The sequence below is a fragment of the Oryctolagus cuniculus genome, chromosome 4 (genome assembly GCF_964237555.1).
Source record: "Oryctolagus cuniculus chromosome 4, mOryCun1.1, whole genome shotgun sequence".
NCBI classification, from domain to species: domain Eukaryota; kingdom Metazoa; phylum Chordata; class Mammalia; order Lagomorpha; family Leporidae; genus Oryctolagus; species Oryctolagus cuniculus.
Window position 1 is genome coordinate 14,083,240 of NC_091435.1, and position 19,318 is coordinate 14,102,557.

Here is a 19,318-nt window from a genome sequence, read left to right on the forward strand (position 1 = left end):
GCACTTTATTCAATGTTAAATCACTAGTGCTTTGAATCCTATCCACTTGATAAATGTTTGTTAAATTAATATAATTACTTAAAACCTTAGAGAAAGAGTGAAATCCCTTGCTCCCTGCAGCATCATCTACAAACAAGAAACATTAGTTTCACTTGGGAACTTGTTCAAAATCAGAATCGCGGGCTTCTCTTCTCCTGAATTAGATTCTGCACCTTAACAAGATTCTTGGTGATTTGTGTGTGCATAAAGTTTGAGCACTGTCCCAGGCCTGTCAAGTCTTATCCCAAAGGAAGTGGAGAGGGAGATATATCTTGCTGTTGATTCTTAAAGCGTTGATGAAATGTTATTAACATTTTCATCAAAAAGGAAAGTTTTATTGTTTGCCACTATTTTTCTTATATATTTATTCTATTTTTTATTACTATTTACAGAAAAACTAGATTATGGTTTTAATTTCCATTGGGGATAGAGGAAAAATACTTAAAATTGTAGCAAAAAAGCTGTGTATTAGATAAAGGGAAATATTTCTTGATTCTAAAGACTGCCAGGCTGGGAGCTCTTTGGGTATTCTATAAAACTCCTAGACATATTAAGTATTATTTGTCTCTGAAAATACCCTGTTATTTCTCAGATACCAATTCCTTTTTAGTGACTTGCCTCTGAGGCTTCTGACCTTACATTTGATAATGGCATTTGTACTACTGTGTCCTGTTTATGTTTCTTTTCTTTCTAATCATGATCTTCTCTTAGTAATCTACTTTACAAATATGCCTTATGATTTCCATTTTGAATCTTCTATGTATAATATACTAGGGATCAGTCACAAAATTTTCAACAATTTCCTTATGAACAAATTTAAATTTTAAGATCAAGACACTTTTGGAACATTTGTTATAGCTTATTTAATTTATTTTTATATTTAGTTTTTTATCAGTGTTATAGTTTGAATATGGTTTGTACATGTACCTCCAAGCTTCATAACTTAGATTTTATTCTCCCTTGTGAGGTGTAATGAGTATGGAAAATGAATCTCACCATGGTGGTTAGGGGAAGGCCTTTGGAAAGCAATTAGGTTTACTTAAAATCATTAGAGTGAGGCCCTCATGATTGAGTTCTGGCAGCTTTCTTAGAACAGGGAGAGCAAAAACCAATGAGATGCACAGCAACAAAGATGAGGCACACACCTGTTCTTTGTCTCTATAAAGGTTATGGCCTTGGCTGCTCTGAGACTCTGCCAACAAAAAGGCTGTCCCCAGATGTAGCCCCTTGAGCTTGGATCACCAGAACTACAAGCCTAAATCAATCTTTTTATAAAGTGATCCAATCGCTTCTTGTCCCTTTTGCTAGGATCAAGTGTAGTGTCTGTTTTTATCAGTTTAAAGCAATACAGTCTGTGGTACTGTGCTAATGGCAATAGTAAAGGATGAATACAGTCATCAAGTAGTGAAGAAATAGTGCTTCTTGTGGATTGAGCTTACCATTTCACTTGCCATTATTTTAAACTTCATCAGAAGGATATGCCATTAGACCTTCCAGGGGCCAACCAATGAATACATAAGTGGAATGTCTTGCTTCACTTGCCATAGCACTGAAGTAGCACAATAAACCGTAATCTCTCATCCCTTACTTTTTGGCACATACTGGTGCTGTACCTTAAATTTAGACATGTTTCCATTTCTAGCTCTAATCCCACTTTTGTATCACAAGGAGAGGAGTGTAACTGCTCCATTTTTCATCTTCAAGGAATAGATAATAGATACTAAAACCTACCACCACATCCTACCAGTGGTGAAAAGCTCACAACAAAAATGCATCTTCCTTGGCATTACTATTTCATGTTGATTATGAATCATATGTGATGTGTTTCTGACAAGTCTATGAGCATATAACGCACCCAGGCCTTGTTGTGGTGTCACATTATTTCTTAAGAAAACCACATGAGTTCTACATCAAATAGTAAGCTTCATTAATGTGATGCTTACTCTGATAATAAACCAAGTATCCTCAACAAATGTGGCTTGAGTCCTGAAAGTGTTACGGTAACAAAATATTAAAATTGTGTCTTCAATTAACCCCAACTTAGTCAGCAAGTTCTGGGTCTGTCGTGTGATACCTTTTTGGTATATTGCCTGGCAGTCATATTTGAATTGGTATATTCTTGACTTTAAACAAGTGTTTCTTCACCTTGGCTCTGCTCACATTTTGAGCTAGGTAATTCTTGTTTAGGGGGGCATGCTGCACATTGTAGGATGTTTGGCAGCCTCCTTAGCCTCTACGCATTAAATGCTAAGTGGCACTGCACTCATCCCCAGTCCTGACAGCAAGGATGTCTGCAGAGAGAGGAGTAAGACTGATTGTAACAACAGGTAATTAAGCCTGGAAAGAGTCTCTTCCTTCTCCTTCCCCACTTTACAACCATCTCATTTTAAATTGTGCACTTTTTTAAGGAATATACCTCTTCAGGTTCCTTGCTATAGATGGTGGCGAATTTCTCAAGGTAGAATCACAGCTTCTTCTTGGGAATCACCTGGTCTACTTATTAAAATGCAGATTCCCTAGACATGCAGAAACAAATATGTAGGAATAGAGCAAGAAATGAGCATTTTAAGCAAGTGTCTTGGGAGATTCCTGCACAGTCTAATCTTTTAAAACTATTATTGCACTCTTGCAGCCAGTTCAGCACTTCTCTTCTGCAGTTCCCATCACTGCATTTTGTTTCGTAAAGTGAAGGCAGCTGGGAGCTCATTAGTTTGCCTTAGCAGGATGTATACTAAGGTGAAGTCTCTATCGTTAGATGCTTAATTGACCAAATGCCAGTAAGAGAGGGTTGAATGGTAATCTTGGCTCACTAGTGATTTTGATGGCAGAATCATACAATGCTTATGGTGGTAAGTCCTAGGAACCCAACAAATCTCATTTTACAGTCAAGTAACCTGAGGCCCAGAAAGTGATTTGACTAAATCTTCACAGCAAGCGAGTGGCCAAGTTAGAATTAGAATGTTCTTTCATTAATTAATTCTGCTGATATTTATTGAAAACCTGCATTATGCCCAGTAGTAAGAAAGGCACTGAGGAGTCAAGGATGCCTAAAAACACAATTTCTGCTTTAAGAAAACGAGTGTGTTAGAGAGGCAGAAAGATATGTGTCACACAATTACAGGCTAAATGGAAGCTGCACTGCAAAGATGAGAACAATGGTGGGTTGTCATGATACTCTGCATGGATTAGGCTAATCGGGGAGGGCAGAAAGACCTTCCAGAAGAAGTGACCCAGCTGGCCTCTGAAGATTGCAAGGGGGCTGAGGAAAACAGAGAAAGAAACAGAACTCCGTGCAAAACAAATGACACGTGACAGAAGTTGAGAATGAGAAGGAACATGATGACTTTGAGGAAGCTAAAAACAGTGAAGCTGAAATAGAGAGACTTGGGGGTGATTAGGTCAGTTTAGAAATTAAAACTATCTTGAGAACAATGGAAGTGATTGAAATTTATAATTTAGTTTTCTTTCTAAGAGTATTAATTAATTCTGTTGAAATATCTTTCTTTGGTACCTAATTAAGAGTTTTAACCATGGGAAAATGCTGAATTTTGTCATTCTTTTTCTATTCCCATGGAAATTATTACATATTTTCTATCTTTCATAGTTTTGTGCATGCTCAACTATTATTGCATACTAAGATTATATTCTGCTTGATTGTGTGTATAATACTTTTAATGTGCTGTTGGGTTTGGTTTGCAGTATTTTTTTTTTTTGAAGATTTTTGTACCTATATTCATCTGGGATATTGGTCTTTAATTTTTTTTCTTGTACTGTTTGCCTGGTTTTGGTTATTAGGATAATACTGACCTTTCTTATAAAATGAGTTTGGACATATCTCTTCTCTTTAAATTTTTGGAAAGAGTTTGAGAACTAATATTAATTTTTTAAAAATGTTTGGTTGAGTTTTTCAGTAAAGACATCAGGACCTAGGTCTTTATTTGCAGGGATATACTTTATTACTAATTTAATCATGTCATTCTGCATTTTCTATTTCTTCATGAATGATTCTTGACAGGTGGTATGTTTGTAGGAATTGTTGATTTATTTTACTTATACATTTTTGGCAGCTAATTATTCAAAGGAGGCTCTTAGAATTCTTTATCTATCTGTGATAATCATTTATAATGTCTCTTCTTTCATTTCATTTTATTTGAGTTGTCTTCCTTTTTTCATATTTGACAAAATTTGATGTAACATTTAAAAATATGAAGTCTCAGTTTTGTTGGTTTGTTGTATTTTTCTTCCATTTTATTTATTTTATGAATTGTCTAATATTCATTTACTTTCTTCTACTAACTTTGGAATTGTTTATTCTGCTTTCAACTCATTGAAGTATATGGTTACTTTTTTCACTTGAGAATATTCTTTTTCTTAATGTACAGTTTATTACTGAAAATGTCTCTAAGAACTCCTTTTGATGCACTCCTTAAATTTTAGTAGATTTTGTTTCTATATTTATATGCCTAAGATATTGTTTGTTTTCCCCTTTGATCCAATGTTTTCGAGGAGGGCGTTATTTAATTTGCACATGTTTGTGAATTTTTTAGTTGTCTCTTGGTCTTGATTTCTAGTTTCATATCATTATAGTTGGAAAAGATGCTTGATAGGATTTCAGCCTTCTTTTTGTTTTTGTTTTTTTCTTTTTTAATTAATAATTATTTTTTAAGGAATACAAATTTCATATGTACAATTTTAGGAATACAGCTATTCTTCCCGCCATACCTGCCCTCCCGCTGCCTCCTCCTCCTTCTCCTATTCCAAGTCCCATTCTCTATTAAGATTCATTTTTAATTCACTTTGTGCATAGAAAGCCAACTCTATACTAAGTGAAGATTTCATCAATTTGCACACACATGCATGCACACACACAGAGTTTGATAACAAGTATAACAGTTAACTCTCATAATACAACTCATTGAGGCCAGAGGTCCTGCATGGCAAGTTAGTGCACAATGACTTCTATTGTTAATTTAACAATTAACACTTTTATTTATGATGTCAGTGACCACCCAGGGCTCTTGACATGAGCTGCCTAGGCTATGGAAGCCTTTTGAATCCACGAACTTCAGCAATATTTAGACAACGCCATAAGAAAAGTGGAAATTATCTCCTCACTTTAGAGAAAAGTACATCCTTCTTTGATGGCCACTTCTTTCTGTTGTGATCTCACTCACAGAGAACCTTCAGGTTTAATTTTTTTTGTTTTGTTTTTTTTTTGCCACAGTGTCTTGGCTTACCATGATTATTCCTTTTGCAGTACAGAAATTTCTCAATTTGATGTAATCCCATTTGTTAATTTTGGCTTTGACTGCCTGTTTCTCTGGGGTCTTTACCAAGAAATCTTTGTCTATGCCAATGTTTTGTGGGGTTTTCCCAATGTTCTCTAATAATTTGATGGTGTCATGTTGTAGATTTAGATCTTTAATACATTTTGAGTGGATTTTTGTGTAAAGTGTAAGGTTAGGGGTCTTGCTTCATACTTCTGCATCTGGAAATTCAGTTTTCCCAGAATCATTTGTTGAAGACTGTCCTTGATCCAGGGATTGGCTTTAGCTCCTTTTTCATATATAAATTGCTTGTAGATGCTTGGATTGATTTCTGGTGATTCTATTCTATTCCATTGGTCTATTCATCTGTTTTTGTACCAGTACCATCCTGTTTTGATTATAACTGTCTTGTAGTATGCCTTGAAATCTGGTATTGTGATGCCTCTGGCTTTGTTTTTGTTGTATAACATTGCTTTAGCTATCCAATGCCTCCTGTGTTTCCATATGAATTTCAGCATAATTTTTTATATCTGAGAAAAATGTCTTTGGTATTTTTGTCTAATTTATGATCTATTTACAGCAGTATTCTTTGTATGATTCAGAAGAATGCTTATCCTGTTTCTATTAGGCAGAATGTCTGTATGCATATACAATTATGTCCATTTGTTCTAAAGGCCAGTTCAAGTCACATATACTCTGATTGGTTTTCTGTCTGAATGGTCTATTCATTACTGAAATTTGGGTATTATGTCCCCTTATTTAATTATACTGCTGCATATTTCTCATTTTGCAGCTATTAATATTTGCTTTATGTTTATAGAAGCTCTGATGTTGGGTGGATATGTGTGTATAATTACTATGTCTATCGATACATTGACCAACTTATCATTATAGGATGATGTTATTTGTCTTCTATTACAGATTTTAAATTAAAATATAGTTTGTCCTATGTAAGTATAGCTGTCATTGGTCTTTTGTTTTTATTTTGCAAATAATATCTTTTTCCATAAGTTCATTTTCAACCTATACATGTATTTACAATGTAAAAGAAACCTCTTCTAGGCAGCAAATAGTTGGAGTTCTTTTGTTCATGTTTTTTAAAATTCATTCAGCTGTGGAATGCATTTTGTTTGAAGTCTTCAACCACTTTACAATTTATTGATAAATAGTTCTTACTGTTGTTATTCTGTTACTTATTTTCATTTATTTTGCATATTATTTGTTCTTTTATTCCTTTCTGGCTTCCTTTGTCACTTGATGATTTTCTGTAGTAGTAAGCTTTCATTCTTTCCTCTTTCCCTTTTGTGTAAGTCCTACAGTTTTTGCTTTGTAGTTGCCATGAAACCTACATAAAACAGTCTATTTTAAGCTGGTAACGACTTAATTTTAACCACATGCAAAAGCTCTGTGCTTTTATTCCCTTCCCTAACACTTTATGGTTTTGATGCATATATTTATATCTTTTTATTTGTGTGTCCATTAACAAATGAATTATAGCTAAAGCTCTTTTTAATACATTTGTCTTTTCATCTTAATAGAGTTATAAGTGATATACATATTCACTACTCTTAGTCTACCAGGATATTCAGAATTTGACTATGGCCTTTGCTTCACCATTGAGCATTTAAAAAAATGTTTTGATTTTAATTAGATTTTAACAGATTCAATGTGCTTTGTAGGTACAATTCTAGGGATATAATGATATTACCCTCCCTCACTCTCCACTTCCCATCCTCCTTCCCACTCCCCTTTCTTTTTATTTTCAGTTTTTGAGATAGCGTATTTTAAATTAACATTACAGTAAAATGGCTTAATACTTCACTAAGTAAGAAGTTTAACAAGTAAAAAGCATAAGGACTCTAGTGGGAATATAGACAGTAGCTATGAAAAATAATTGAATGGAAAAATAGCTATTTCACCCATATATGGTAAATTTTAAAGTACTTATAGATTATTAAACTATAGTAGTATAACATTCTTAACCATTGAGTTCACAAAGTTTTATAAAATTGTATTTGCAGAAATACTGATATATACAGATTTTTGTTTCTTTTCTTTTTTTTATTTAGTAAATATAAAGTTCCAAAGTACAGTTTATGGATTACAATGGCTTCTCCCCCCCATAATTTCCCTCCCACTCGCACCCCTCCCATCTCCCGCTCCCTCTCCCATTCCATTCACATCAAGATTCATTTTCAATTCTCTTTATATACAGAAGATCGATTTAGTATATATTAAGTACAGATTTCATCAGTTTGCGCCCACACAGAAACACAAAGTGTAAAATACTGTTTCAGTACTAGTTATAACATTACTTCACATTGGACAACACATTAAGGACAGATCCCACATGAGAAGTAAGTACGCAGTGACTCCTCTTGTTGACTTAACAATTTGACACTCTTGTTTATGGCGTCAGTAATCTCCCTAGGCTCTAGTCATGAGTTGCCAAGGCTATGGAAGCCTTTTGAGTTCGCCGACTTCAATCTTATTCCGACAGGGTCATAGTCAAAGTGGAAGTTCTCTCCTCCCTTCAGAGAAAGGTACCACCTTCTTTGATGGCCCGGTTTTTCCACTGGGCTCTCACTTGCAGAGATCTTTCATTTAGGATTTTTTTTTTTTTGCCAGAGTGTCTTGGCTTTCCATGCCTGAAATACTCTCATGGGCTTTTCAGCCAGATCCACATGCCTTAAGGGCTGATTCTGAGGCCAGAGTGCTGTTTAGGACATCTGCCATTCTAAGAGTCTGCTGTGTATCCTGCTTCCCATGATGGATTGTTCTCTCCCTTTTTGATTCTATCAGTTGTATTTGCAGACACTAGTCTTGTTTGTGTGATCCCTTTGACTTTTAGACCTTTCAGTGTGATCAATTGTGAACTGAAATTGATCACTTGGACTAGTGAGATGGCATTGGTACATGCCACTCTGATGGGATTGTATTGGAATCCCCTGGCACGTTTCTAACTCCACCATTTGGGGCAAGTCCGATTGAGCATGTCCCAAATTGTACATCTCCTCCCTCTCTTATTCCCACTCATATTTAACAGGGATCACTTTTCAGTTAAAATTTAAACACCTAAGAATAAATGTGTGTTAATTACAGAGTTCAACCAATTGTACTAGAACAAAACAAAACAAAATACTAAAATGGATAAAGTATTACATTGTACATCAATAGTCAGGACAAGAGCTGATCAAGTCACCATTTCTCATAGTGTCAGCCTTCTGCCTCTCTGCTGAGCTGCCTGCCTGGCCTGCCCAGGTGTACTTTCTCCACTCAACCATGTAACCTTGCTCTTCCCCAGTCTGAGTGACCGGGGCACTCTCTCTCAAGTTCTGTTTGTTTTCTTATTCTCTCTCTCCCTCTCTTTTAATTTTAGCTCCCACATATAAAAGAGAACATGCAGTATTTATCTTTCTTGGTCTGGCATATTTCATTCAACATGGTGTCCTCCAGTTGGGTCCATTTTCTGGAAGTTGTAGAATTTCATTATTTTTTGTAGTTGAATTATATTCCTTGGTATGCATGTATGTATGTATGTATGTATATATATGCATATATATATGCCACATTTTCTTTATCCATTCATCTGATGATAGACACTTTGGTTGATTCCAAATTTGGGCTATGTGAACAGTGCTGCTGCTATGAACATGATGGTGCAGGTAATACTGTGATACAGTGTGTTCAAGTCTTTTGGGTGCATACCCACTAGTTTGATTGCTAGATCACACTAACCAGTGAGTTTTATATTTCTATATGTTTATATACCACTATTAATTTCCTTTCATTGCAGCTTGAAGAGCTCCCTTTTAGCATTCTTTTGTTAGGAAAGTATGATAGTGATGAATTCCATCAGCTATTATTTGGGAACATCTCTCCCTCATTTATTAATGGCTACCTGGCCAGATAAGATGACGTTAACTAGAAGATTATTTTCAGCATTTTAAAAATACAATTCTACTTTCTTTTGTTTCCTAGGATTCTGCTTAGAGATGAACTTACACCTTCAAGGAGTTTCTCTTTTATGAGCATTCTGTTCCTGATTTTGACTTTCTTTTTGTCTTTGATTTTTGACCATTTCATTACAATATGTCTCAGTGAAATCTTCTTGGCTTGAACCTGATTGTATCAGTAAGCTTCATATATCTGGATATCCATATCTCTAGAATTGGGGAATTTTCTGCCATGACTTAAAAAAAACAAAAAAACAAAAAAACAAAAAAACTTCTGTCCTTTTCTCTTTATTTTTGCCATCTTAAATTCTCATAACCCTAAAACTAGATCTTTTGATGGCGACCCATAAAACACAAATCTTTCCATTCACTTTAATTTTTATTTTCATTTTCACCTTTAATTGGATAACCGGATAATTTCAAGTGAACTTCGTCTAGATAACTGATTCTTCTGTTTGATCTAATCTGCTGTTGAAAGTCCTTTATGTTTTTACTTCCCTTTTATTTTATTCAGCTGCCAAATTCTGATCGCCTCTTTTTAATTTTTTTTGGTTCTTTTTTGAATTTCTAATTTTATTCTTTCATTATTTTCCTGATTGCATGAAATTACTTACCTGTGTTCCCTTGTTACTTGGTGAAACTCTTTAGAAAAATTATTTTGAAGTACTCTCCAGGAATTTTGTGTATCTCCATTTATTTGGGATTTGTCACTGGAAGCTTCTTTGTTTTTGTGTGGTGGTAGGTTTTTCTGGTATTTTTGTGATCCTTGCATCCTTGCATAGATATCTGACATTTGAAGAAGCAGAAATCTCTTCCAGAGTTTATGGGATGGATTTTGTGAGGACAGATCCCCAGTGGGTGAAGAGGGACACACTGGAGTGTGTTGTGGTGTTGGGTGCCATGTTCAGGGGCATGTGAAAACTTTGGGTCTTTGGGGAATTCACTAACTAATTAACAGGTGGAATTTGTGACGTTGGCAACTACGTGGCCCTTGGTAACAGATATGGGGCCTACTTCATCTTTCAGTTTGGAGATGAAGCAAACCTAGGAGAAGCAATGTCATATGGGGTACAGGAAACACAGCTATCCTCTCAGAGTACCAGGATAAACTTGCAGTGACAGTTTCCCCTTGAAGGGAAAGGAGGTTTTGACTGAGATCTATACCACTATCCAGGAATGAATGGCAAAAGGTGAACTGTTGGCTACATATAAAGGAGATCTGTGAAATATCAGGTTTGGAAAAATAAGATTTTTGTGTAACAGAATGAAATGAAAACCTAAATACAGTGTTGCTTACCTAGCCGCTGAATTAACAGAGCCTTATTCAGGCTGTCCTCTGGCAACAGGAAGATCAAGGGAGGAAAAGCAAGCAGTTGGGTTGGGACAAGCCTTGACTGCCTGAGAGGAAAGGAAGGGACGGCAGCCCCGCATTACCAAATCTCATTTTTGTCTGGGGCTTTTGCAAAACTTAGTGTTGTGCCCCAGGACAGCATCTTATTATTTTTAATAAGGACCTTTTTTTTTTTTTAACAGAACTTGCTGAACTGATAATATAGCTTGTCTGTTGACTGTTTGAATGTTGTGATATATTTTCTTAGTTGTTTGTTTTTATAGAAAATAAGTAAGGTTTAAATCCTTCTGCTACTCCCAAAAATATTATGTTTTTTTAAAAATGGTTTTATTTTGGGTTACGATTTTCTGTAGAATTTCTTATAAATACTTGTGAGGCTTAAATTTTTGAAAAGATGATGTATTTTGATTTTAATTCATTACTACTACTCGGAAACAGAGGTGGATATTGTGCCATGTAATACAAAATGAACATCTTGTCAGATTAGGTAGGTAATTAGAGAGGTACATATTTATACTAGCCTCATAATTGAATTTTGATGTTATTTATTCAAATAGATTTTTCTTTTCCATTATACAATTTTTTTTGTCCAATCTTTTTTTTCTCAACTTTACCAGTTTTTCATTATGGACAAGAGAAATGTGATGATGGTAGAAATATCATGTAAATCATTTCATAGATCTGCTTCTTATTTGGGGGATGAATATAATTTTAATTCCCTGGCTTTATTTAGCCTTACACACATGAAGCATTTGAACGTTAAATGCTGAATCACCATAGGCAGCTACATTGCTTTGTTCATGAAGTAGGGTTGTGGGGCATCACTGTAGGTGTTTTCAGAAATGCTATAATTAACCAATTAGTGGTTAGAACACTGGCAGAGTTTTGTAGTTTTCCAAATGTCTCATGTTGCCCTTGGGTACAACTCACGACCCCTAGCTGCAAATAGAAGCTACCAAGATCTGAAGTTGGGATAGTAAATCATACCTGTTTAGTAGCCTTCTGGTCTACTTGGGGGTGCGGGGGCGAGTGTGTGACACATACCTGTTTAGTAGCCTTCTAGGCTGATCCTTCTGAGCTCAGAGCCTTTCTATTCCTATGCCGTGTGTCCTTGTTTGTCATATTTTCAGTGAGTTCTCTAGTAAGTATCATTCTATTTATAGAGGGATGATTTTCTTTTCCTATCTTGGCTGCACACTCATTCTAATAATGAAATAACATTGATTAAACATTGTCACCTGGCCCTTCACAAGACCATCACATTTGTTAAATGATCTAGTTTTATTAGATCTAATGAAAAAATTATCTACAATTTAGGATAAAATTTCCCATTCATTTTTTCTGTTTTTACCTTGTTATTACGTTCAACATCCATGTAAGAAGAATCCCAGACCAAAAAATCATATTCATGTGCTAGTTTAATACAGGGGTTAATCCACAAACTCCATTTCTAAAAATTACAAAATGAGAAATGATCCAGAAATCTGTTGTTACATACAGTTCAAGTGGAGACTATAATTAAGTTTTTCATCCGTTTCCTAAATGGACTAGTTGTAGGAAGAGAAAAGAAAAAGATTCTTTCTGACAAGCCATATGTTGTTGTCTTACATACGCTAAAAAGTTAATTCTTTGAATATTGAGAAATAAATTGACTTTGAGATGGGCAACCTATCTATTTATTATTTCATTTATTAATGTATTCATCACATATGTCTTGGATTCCCACTGTGTGTTGTGGACAGTCAGAGTGCCAGAGGATTGTGTAAAAGCTAACAGCATCAGAATCTTAGCGTTATAAAGCCTGCTGACAGGGAGTTATATGTAGGGTCTAAAGGGCCAAGTGCTTTGAAGTCACTGCAGTAATTTTTTAGAAAGAGACGTAATTTGTTTGAAGGAATCTTCTCCTTGGGTTATATCACATGAGAGCTTTCTTAAGCAACTGTAAAGACTTCTTAAGCAAGAGCAAAACAAATTAATGAGCTTTTGGTAATGCAAATTGGTGTCAAGAATGAAAATGAAGGCTTCGTGTTTTTTTTACTACACCCCACCGTCAGGGTATATAAAGAAGGTTCTGAGACCAGAGAACCCATCACACCAAAGAAACACAGTTCCCTCCTACCTAAGACATCCACTCCTGACAACATGCAGTTCAACAACTTCTCTGAGGCCGTCTTCCCAGGCTGCTACTGGGGCAGCTTTGGCTACCCCCTGGGTTACAGTGTTGGCTGTGGTTTCGGCAGTACCTACTCTCCAGTGGGCTACGGCTTGGGCTATGGCTATCACGGCTGTGGATCTTACAGAAGATACTGGCCATATGCTCTCTACTAATTTGCTGGAATCCTTGAGGAAAAGAGTCTTCTATCCCTTGAAGGCAGAGTGGCACACTTCCAGATTCTTCCTTTATCTACTCCTGACATCCTCATTTGCTCACCAACATCAGAGTCGCTGCTTTCCAGACCTAGCACCAGAATCCCAAGGGAAGACATTGAAAAACCAGATGATGTCCAAGCTGCCTTCTCTGGAAGATGTTTGTTGGGACATTTCTATAACCTGACACCCAACTTGACATGTTTTATTCCTGAATTTTTCATGGCGCTCGTGACTCTCATCCCTGTGAAGTTATGCATGTGTCTGTCAAATTCTCAATAAACTTGTCATGATAGCCTCATCTAGAGTGGAGTTTTCTTTCTTGGTGCCTGCATATTTTCATTTTTATTCAATCGGAAGGGAAATAGATTTACTTTTATCATATAGGAATTAGTAGTAGTGAAAAAGTAAATAGTCCTTGATCCTGTGTGCTTAGTAGGCAAAAGGGTGGGCTGCTGGTGATGAAAAATAAAAAAAAGTTGGTTTTCTGAGCCTTCTCTGAGCAAAAGGAATCCCATTTAGAAGTCTCATACCAATGGCACATCATTCATGCTTCATGTCTCTTCTCATCTCACTATTCCTACCCCTTCCCAAGAAAATCCAGGGCAGGAGGGATCTTTTCCCTTATTTCCATTTTAGTTCAACTGAAACCCATTTGATTATCTCCCAGTGATGGATTATCATAGAATAAAGTGCTATGTCATTTACTTAAGGATTTGGGAACATTCAGTAATAGAGAAGCTATCAACAGCCTTTGAGAGCCTTAGAGTCTTTTAGTGAAGGGATAAGTCCCCTATATCAAACCAGCCAAGATGTCTACTGCTTAGAATCACAAAGGTTAGAAAAAATGATGGCACAATTCTTAATCTTCACAAAATCAATATTAGGTAGTGAGTTTCACTCTTAAGATGTGAGCTATACTGGAGGAGTATTTGGAAAATATATAAGCCTCTTTATGTGTTTCTTTAGAAAAGAAAGCACTATACCTTTTATAAACCAAGTAAAAATGTCTCAATCTGCCTATTGAAAACACTTAATACACATAGTAAGGTGTTTTAGTAAGAGCAGAATTTGGCTTAACCCTGCCCGTGCCCCCCCCCCACACCCACATACACACTCTCTCTTTTTAAAAAATCCATTTATTTTTATTTATTTGAAAGAGGGAGAAACAGAAGGAGAGAGGGAAGGAGGTAGAGAGATACACACACATACAGACACACACACAGAGAGAGAGAGAGAAAGAGAGAGAGAGAGACAGAGAGACAGATGGATAGAGAAAGAGAATCCACCATCCACTGGCTGGTTTATTTCATCACTTCACAAGTGCTTGCTACAGCCAAAACTGGGCCAAGCCAAAGCTAGGAGCCAAGAACTCCATCCAAGTCACCAACATTGGTGACAAGGACACAAGTACTTGGGTTATTATCTTCTCCCATCCAGGGTGCACATTAGCAGGAATCTGGTTCAGAAGTAGATGTAACACTTGATCCCAGGCACTTTGGTATGTATCATGGGGCTCCCATAGACTGGCTTAACCCACTGTTCCACAATGTCTGTCCCTACCATACTGCCTTATTGAGTGCCTTCAAGTGGTTATACTGCATATGTTTTGCCTTATAGCTGAAAATATAAATGCTATTTGGAGAGATAATTTCAGAGGAGAGTACTTTGTCTACCATATTTATTTATTTATTTTTTGACAGGCAGAGTGGACAGTGAGAGACAGAGACAAAGAGAAAGGTCTTGCTTTTCCATTGGTTCACCCCCCAATGGCCACTGCGGCTGGTGCGCTGCGCTGATCTGAAGCTAGAAGCCAGGTGTTTCTCCTGGTCTCCCATGCGGGTGCAGGGCCCAAGGACTTGGGCCATCATCCACTGCACTCCCCGGGCCACAGCAGAGAGCTGGACTGGAAGAGGAGCAACCGGGACAGAATCTGGTGCCCCGACCGGGACTAGAACCCGGTGTGCTGGCGCCGTTAGGTGGAGGATCAGCCTAGTGAGCCGCGGTGCCGGCCTGTCTACCATATTTAATCCAGTGATTTCTCTCTTTTTTTTAATTCAGAGAACATCTACCTCAAGGACATCTAACTAATAGATTCTTTCTCTTTAACAAGAATAGACATTGTTACAGCAATAGACTCTCCAAACTTGAAACTTTCTAGTAGCCACAGGCTAGCTCATGCTGAGAATTTTGAATTAAACGTGCAGGTTAGAATGGATAGACAAAGGAAAAGGGGATTAGTCTTTAGAAGTTAGAGCATCAAGGGCTGGCATTGTGGCACAGCAGATAAAGCTACCACCTGTGATGTGGGCTTTCCATTTGGGCACCAGTTTGTGTTCCCAGCTGCTCCCTTTCCACCCACCTGGGAGACCAGTGAAACTCCTGAACCCTGGGTTCACTGAAGCCGTCTGGGAAGTGGACAAGCGGATGGGCGATCTCTCTGTCTCTCTTTCTAAGTCTTTCCCCCTCTCTCTGTAACTCTTTCAAATAGATAAACACATTTTTTAAAAAAGAAGTTAGAGCATCAAATTTAAACTAGGTGATCTCAGACTCTTCTGGAAGAATGATTGACATATAAAAATTCTGGCTTTGAGAGATCTCAGAGAGTCTCTATCCCACTGTTTCCAAAGCTCTGCTATTCAAGGGAATGACTGGAGCTGCTGACTGCAAATATACATTCTTCTGCCTTATTCCAAGGGATTCTGACTTAGTAATGCCTGTGGTAAGGTCCAGAAATCCAATTGTTTAGAAGGATCCAGGGATTTTCATCAGGTGTTCTACAGACCACATATTAGGAAGCACTGTTTCAGAGCAACACACACACACACACACACACACACATACACACGTGATCTTGAAATTTGCTAAAGGAAAATAATTTACTTAAGGGGATCTAACACCTTGTCAACAACAGAAGGTCAGAGGAAAGAACATCCTTTTCATTCTCCAAGATGATGTACATAGAAGTACGATTATCTTTGCTTAGGGCTTTTCAATCTTAAATAACATGTGGTTGCTAGCAAGTTTCAAACTGGAAATGTCATTGGCTGTTACAATGTCTACTGTCATGTCGCTCCCCCTCTTCGCGGAGGAACGACACAGGACCCTGCGCTGTTCTTTTGTCTGCTCGGCCCTTCCCGGGTTTGCTGCTGGTTCTTCCTGGGTTGGCTTCCAACCCTTCCACCTCCGTGGAAGGGCGGCTCCCCCTGCCTCTTTCCCCACTTCCGCGGGGGAGCGGCACACCGCCGGCCGGCTCTCTCAGGGGCTGCTCAGATGTTATCTGGATGTTCCGCTTAGATGTTCCTGGTGCATGTTGTCTCTCTCCTCCTTTATAGTCCTCTTCCACCAATCCCAACTCTGCTACCCACATGCCGAGCACGCTGCTCTCCTCCCATCAGGAGCAGGATCAGCTCCTGCAGCTCAATCAAATTGGCGAGAGGCAGCTGTGTAGAAGTTGTTTACTCCTCTCCCAGCGCCATATTGTGGGAGAGCAGATGCATAAAATAAGTCTTAATTCCAGTAACTTAGTCTAGTCTGAGTTGCTCCCCACACTGTCATATTTTAGTAGCTATTCAGTAGACTGGTGTTGAAGGTTTGATACTGTAATGTGCTAAAGGGAAACAAAATATTATTGAGCATTTTATAAATTTATATTTTTCTATTGTGTAGAAAAGTTACTTGATGTCATTGGGTGATATTTTTAACTGAAATTTACATTTATTATCTGTGAGTACTTTTTATTTTTTAAAATGTTTATTTAAGAGGTAGATGTATATATAATGTATATATATGTATGTGTATATGTATCTGTACCTATATGTTTATGTATCATCTATATATTTATCTCTTTATCTATCTATCTATAGAGGGAGAGAGAAAAGAGAGAGAGAGAAAGAGAGAGATGGACACAAAGAGAGAGAGAAAACTCTCTTAGACTAGTTCACTCCCAAAGGCCCATGATGACTAGTAACATGCTAGGGCTGAATCCTGTACCCAGGAACTCAATTTAGGTCTCCCACATTGGCAACAGGAAAGCAATTTCTTGAGCTAACAATTCCACCTTCCAGGGTCTACGTTAGAAGGAAGCGGGAGTCAAGAGATGGAACTGGATATTGAACCAGGGACACCTAAGTGGGAGTTGAAATTCTTAACTGGTGTTTTAAGTGCTGGGCCAAATATGCACCCTACCTGCAGATATTTCAAAAATTTATATACCCCTAACACACTCTAGAAACCTTGATGAGAAGATCTGCTATGGAGTCTGAAAACTGGTATTAATGCATCTCTTTAAGTACTTTTCTCTAGTGCCATCAGTTTAGAAAAATTACAATGTCCTTTATCCACAGCTTATCAATTCTTGTATTTTTCAGCTCCCTCTATTTTTTTGAACTTAGGAACTCAGTTAATTTATCAATATTCATATAGAATTAATAAAAATGAAAACAATAAATAACATTTTAGAGGCATATTGAAGAGTAGGGACTGCACTTAGTCTCAGCAGTGATCTGTGTGTAGTGTAATTAAATATTTACCTCTAAGTGTCAATCATCTTTGGTCTTGCATTCATCCAAGATTATTGAACTACACAGAGTATAAACTAAGCATCTCTGACTAGATTATCACCCATTTGCTAACTTCTTTGGATTACTCTTTAATTCACAGTCATTTGTGGATCGGAAGATTAAAGTCTGTGTGTTTTATGACTGGAGTTTACCTCGCATAGTCACACCTGATGTAGTGGTTCTTTTTTCTACTTTACCAATAGTTGCTTATTTCTCCTAACTGCTCCTAAAACCAAACTATGTCTATTTAGGGTCTTCCTGTTGAGTACAGCTTGTAGAGCTGAGAAACGGGCTTTGAATATTAGGCATTTTATCTATTGGAGAAATGTCTAGTGAGAGAGAAATCGTTCCTCCTGTATTTGAGGATAGTTCATAGGAATTCATTCAGATGAAAGGCATGGCTAGAAAATATACTAAAGTCCTTTCTTGTGTTATGGGTCTATGAGTATTGTACTGACAGAATTACCTTGTACGACCCTCACTTGAATCAAGAAGGCAGTGTTATTTTTACTCTGCTTGTTGCTTTCATCGTGACTTATTCACATAATCAACTTGTCTTCTAAGGAGACATTTGAATGCTCCAAGTTTCTTTAATTTTTAACCTTTCATATTCCGGGCTTTAAAAATGAGTTCTATGTCTATCACTAACATCCATCACTTGTTGTCAGACTTTCTGTCCAACCCAGTAAGACCTTCACCAATCATTAGACTTCCCCATTCTTTGATTACTCAGAAGTAATAATTCACAAATGGTAACTGAATATATGAATAACAACTTTTATTTATCCTTTGGTCCATGAAGAGGTTTCAAATCCCGAAGAATTTTCCAAGGCTAAAATTGATGGAAAATCCTTTACATGATATCTCATTGAACATTTTCAAGTACTTTTTTTAAAGAATAATTTATTTATTTTAAAAGCAGATTTACAGAGAGGCAGAGGCAAAGTGAGAGCGAAGTGTTCCATTTGCTGGTTTACTCCCCAGATGGCTGCAATGGCTGGAGATGCGCTAATCCGAAGCCAGGAGCCAGGAGTTTCTTCTGGGTCTCCCACTTGAGTGCAGAGGTACAAGGACTTGGGCTAGCTTCCACTACTTTCCCAGGCCACAGCAGAGAGCTGGATTGGAAGTGGAGCAGCTGGAACTCAAGCCAGCACCCATATGGGATGCCAGCACTGCAGGCAATGGCTTTACCTGCAAAGCCACAGCGCTGGGCCCTCAAATACTCTTTATTTATTTATTTATTTATTTATTTATTTATTTTTTAAATTTATTTATTTATTTGAAAGTCAGAGTTACACAGAGAGAGAAGGAGATTCAGAGAGAGAGAGACAGAGGTCTTCCATCTGCTGGTTTACTTCCCAATTAGCTGCAATGGCCAGAGTTGCGCCGATCCAAAGTCGAGAGCCAGGCACTTCCTCTGGGTCTTCCCATGTGGATGCAGGGTCCCAAGGACTTGAGCCATCTTCTACTGCTTTCCCAGGCCATAGCAGAAAGATGGATCGGAAGTGGTCTCATACCAGCGCCCATGCGGGATGCTGGCACTGCAGGTGCTGGCTTTACCTGCTATGCCACAGCATTGGCCCCTCAAGTACTCTTTACAGATTACTTTGAAGCCATGTAACTTTCACTCTGTGTTGCAAAATTGGTGGAGAAACATTCTCCAAATGACACTGCCTACATGACCAGGGTATCTGTTGACACGGTCCAATAAAGGTACTGGACATAAAATTATAACAAGCAAGAATGTGAGGAAAGTAGAGATGTAATACATCTAAT

The 19,318-nt window shown here is 37.4% G+C and overlaps 1 protein-coding gene across 1 annotated transcript; it reads left to right on the plus strand.

The window, feature by feature from the left end:
• The first annotated feature begins 12,684 nt into the window (after positions 1–12,684).
• Positions 12,685–13,281, plus strand: KRTAP8-1 (keratin associated protein 8-1). The gene has a single exon (XM_017346715.3). It carries the CDS (start codon positions 12,756–12,758, stop codon positions 12,939–12,941), a length of 186 nt encoding a protein of 61 aa, XP_017202204.1. The 5' UTR covers positions 12,685–12,755; the 3' UTR covers positions 12,942–13,281.
• The last annotated feature ends 6,037 nt before the right edge of the window (positions 13,282–19,318 follow it).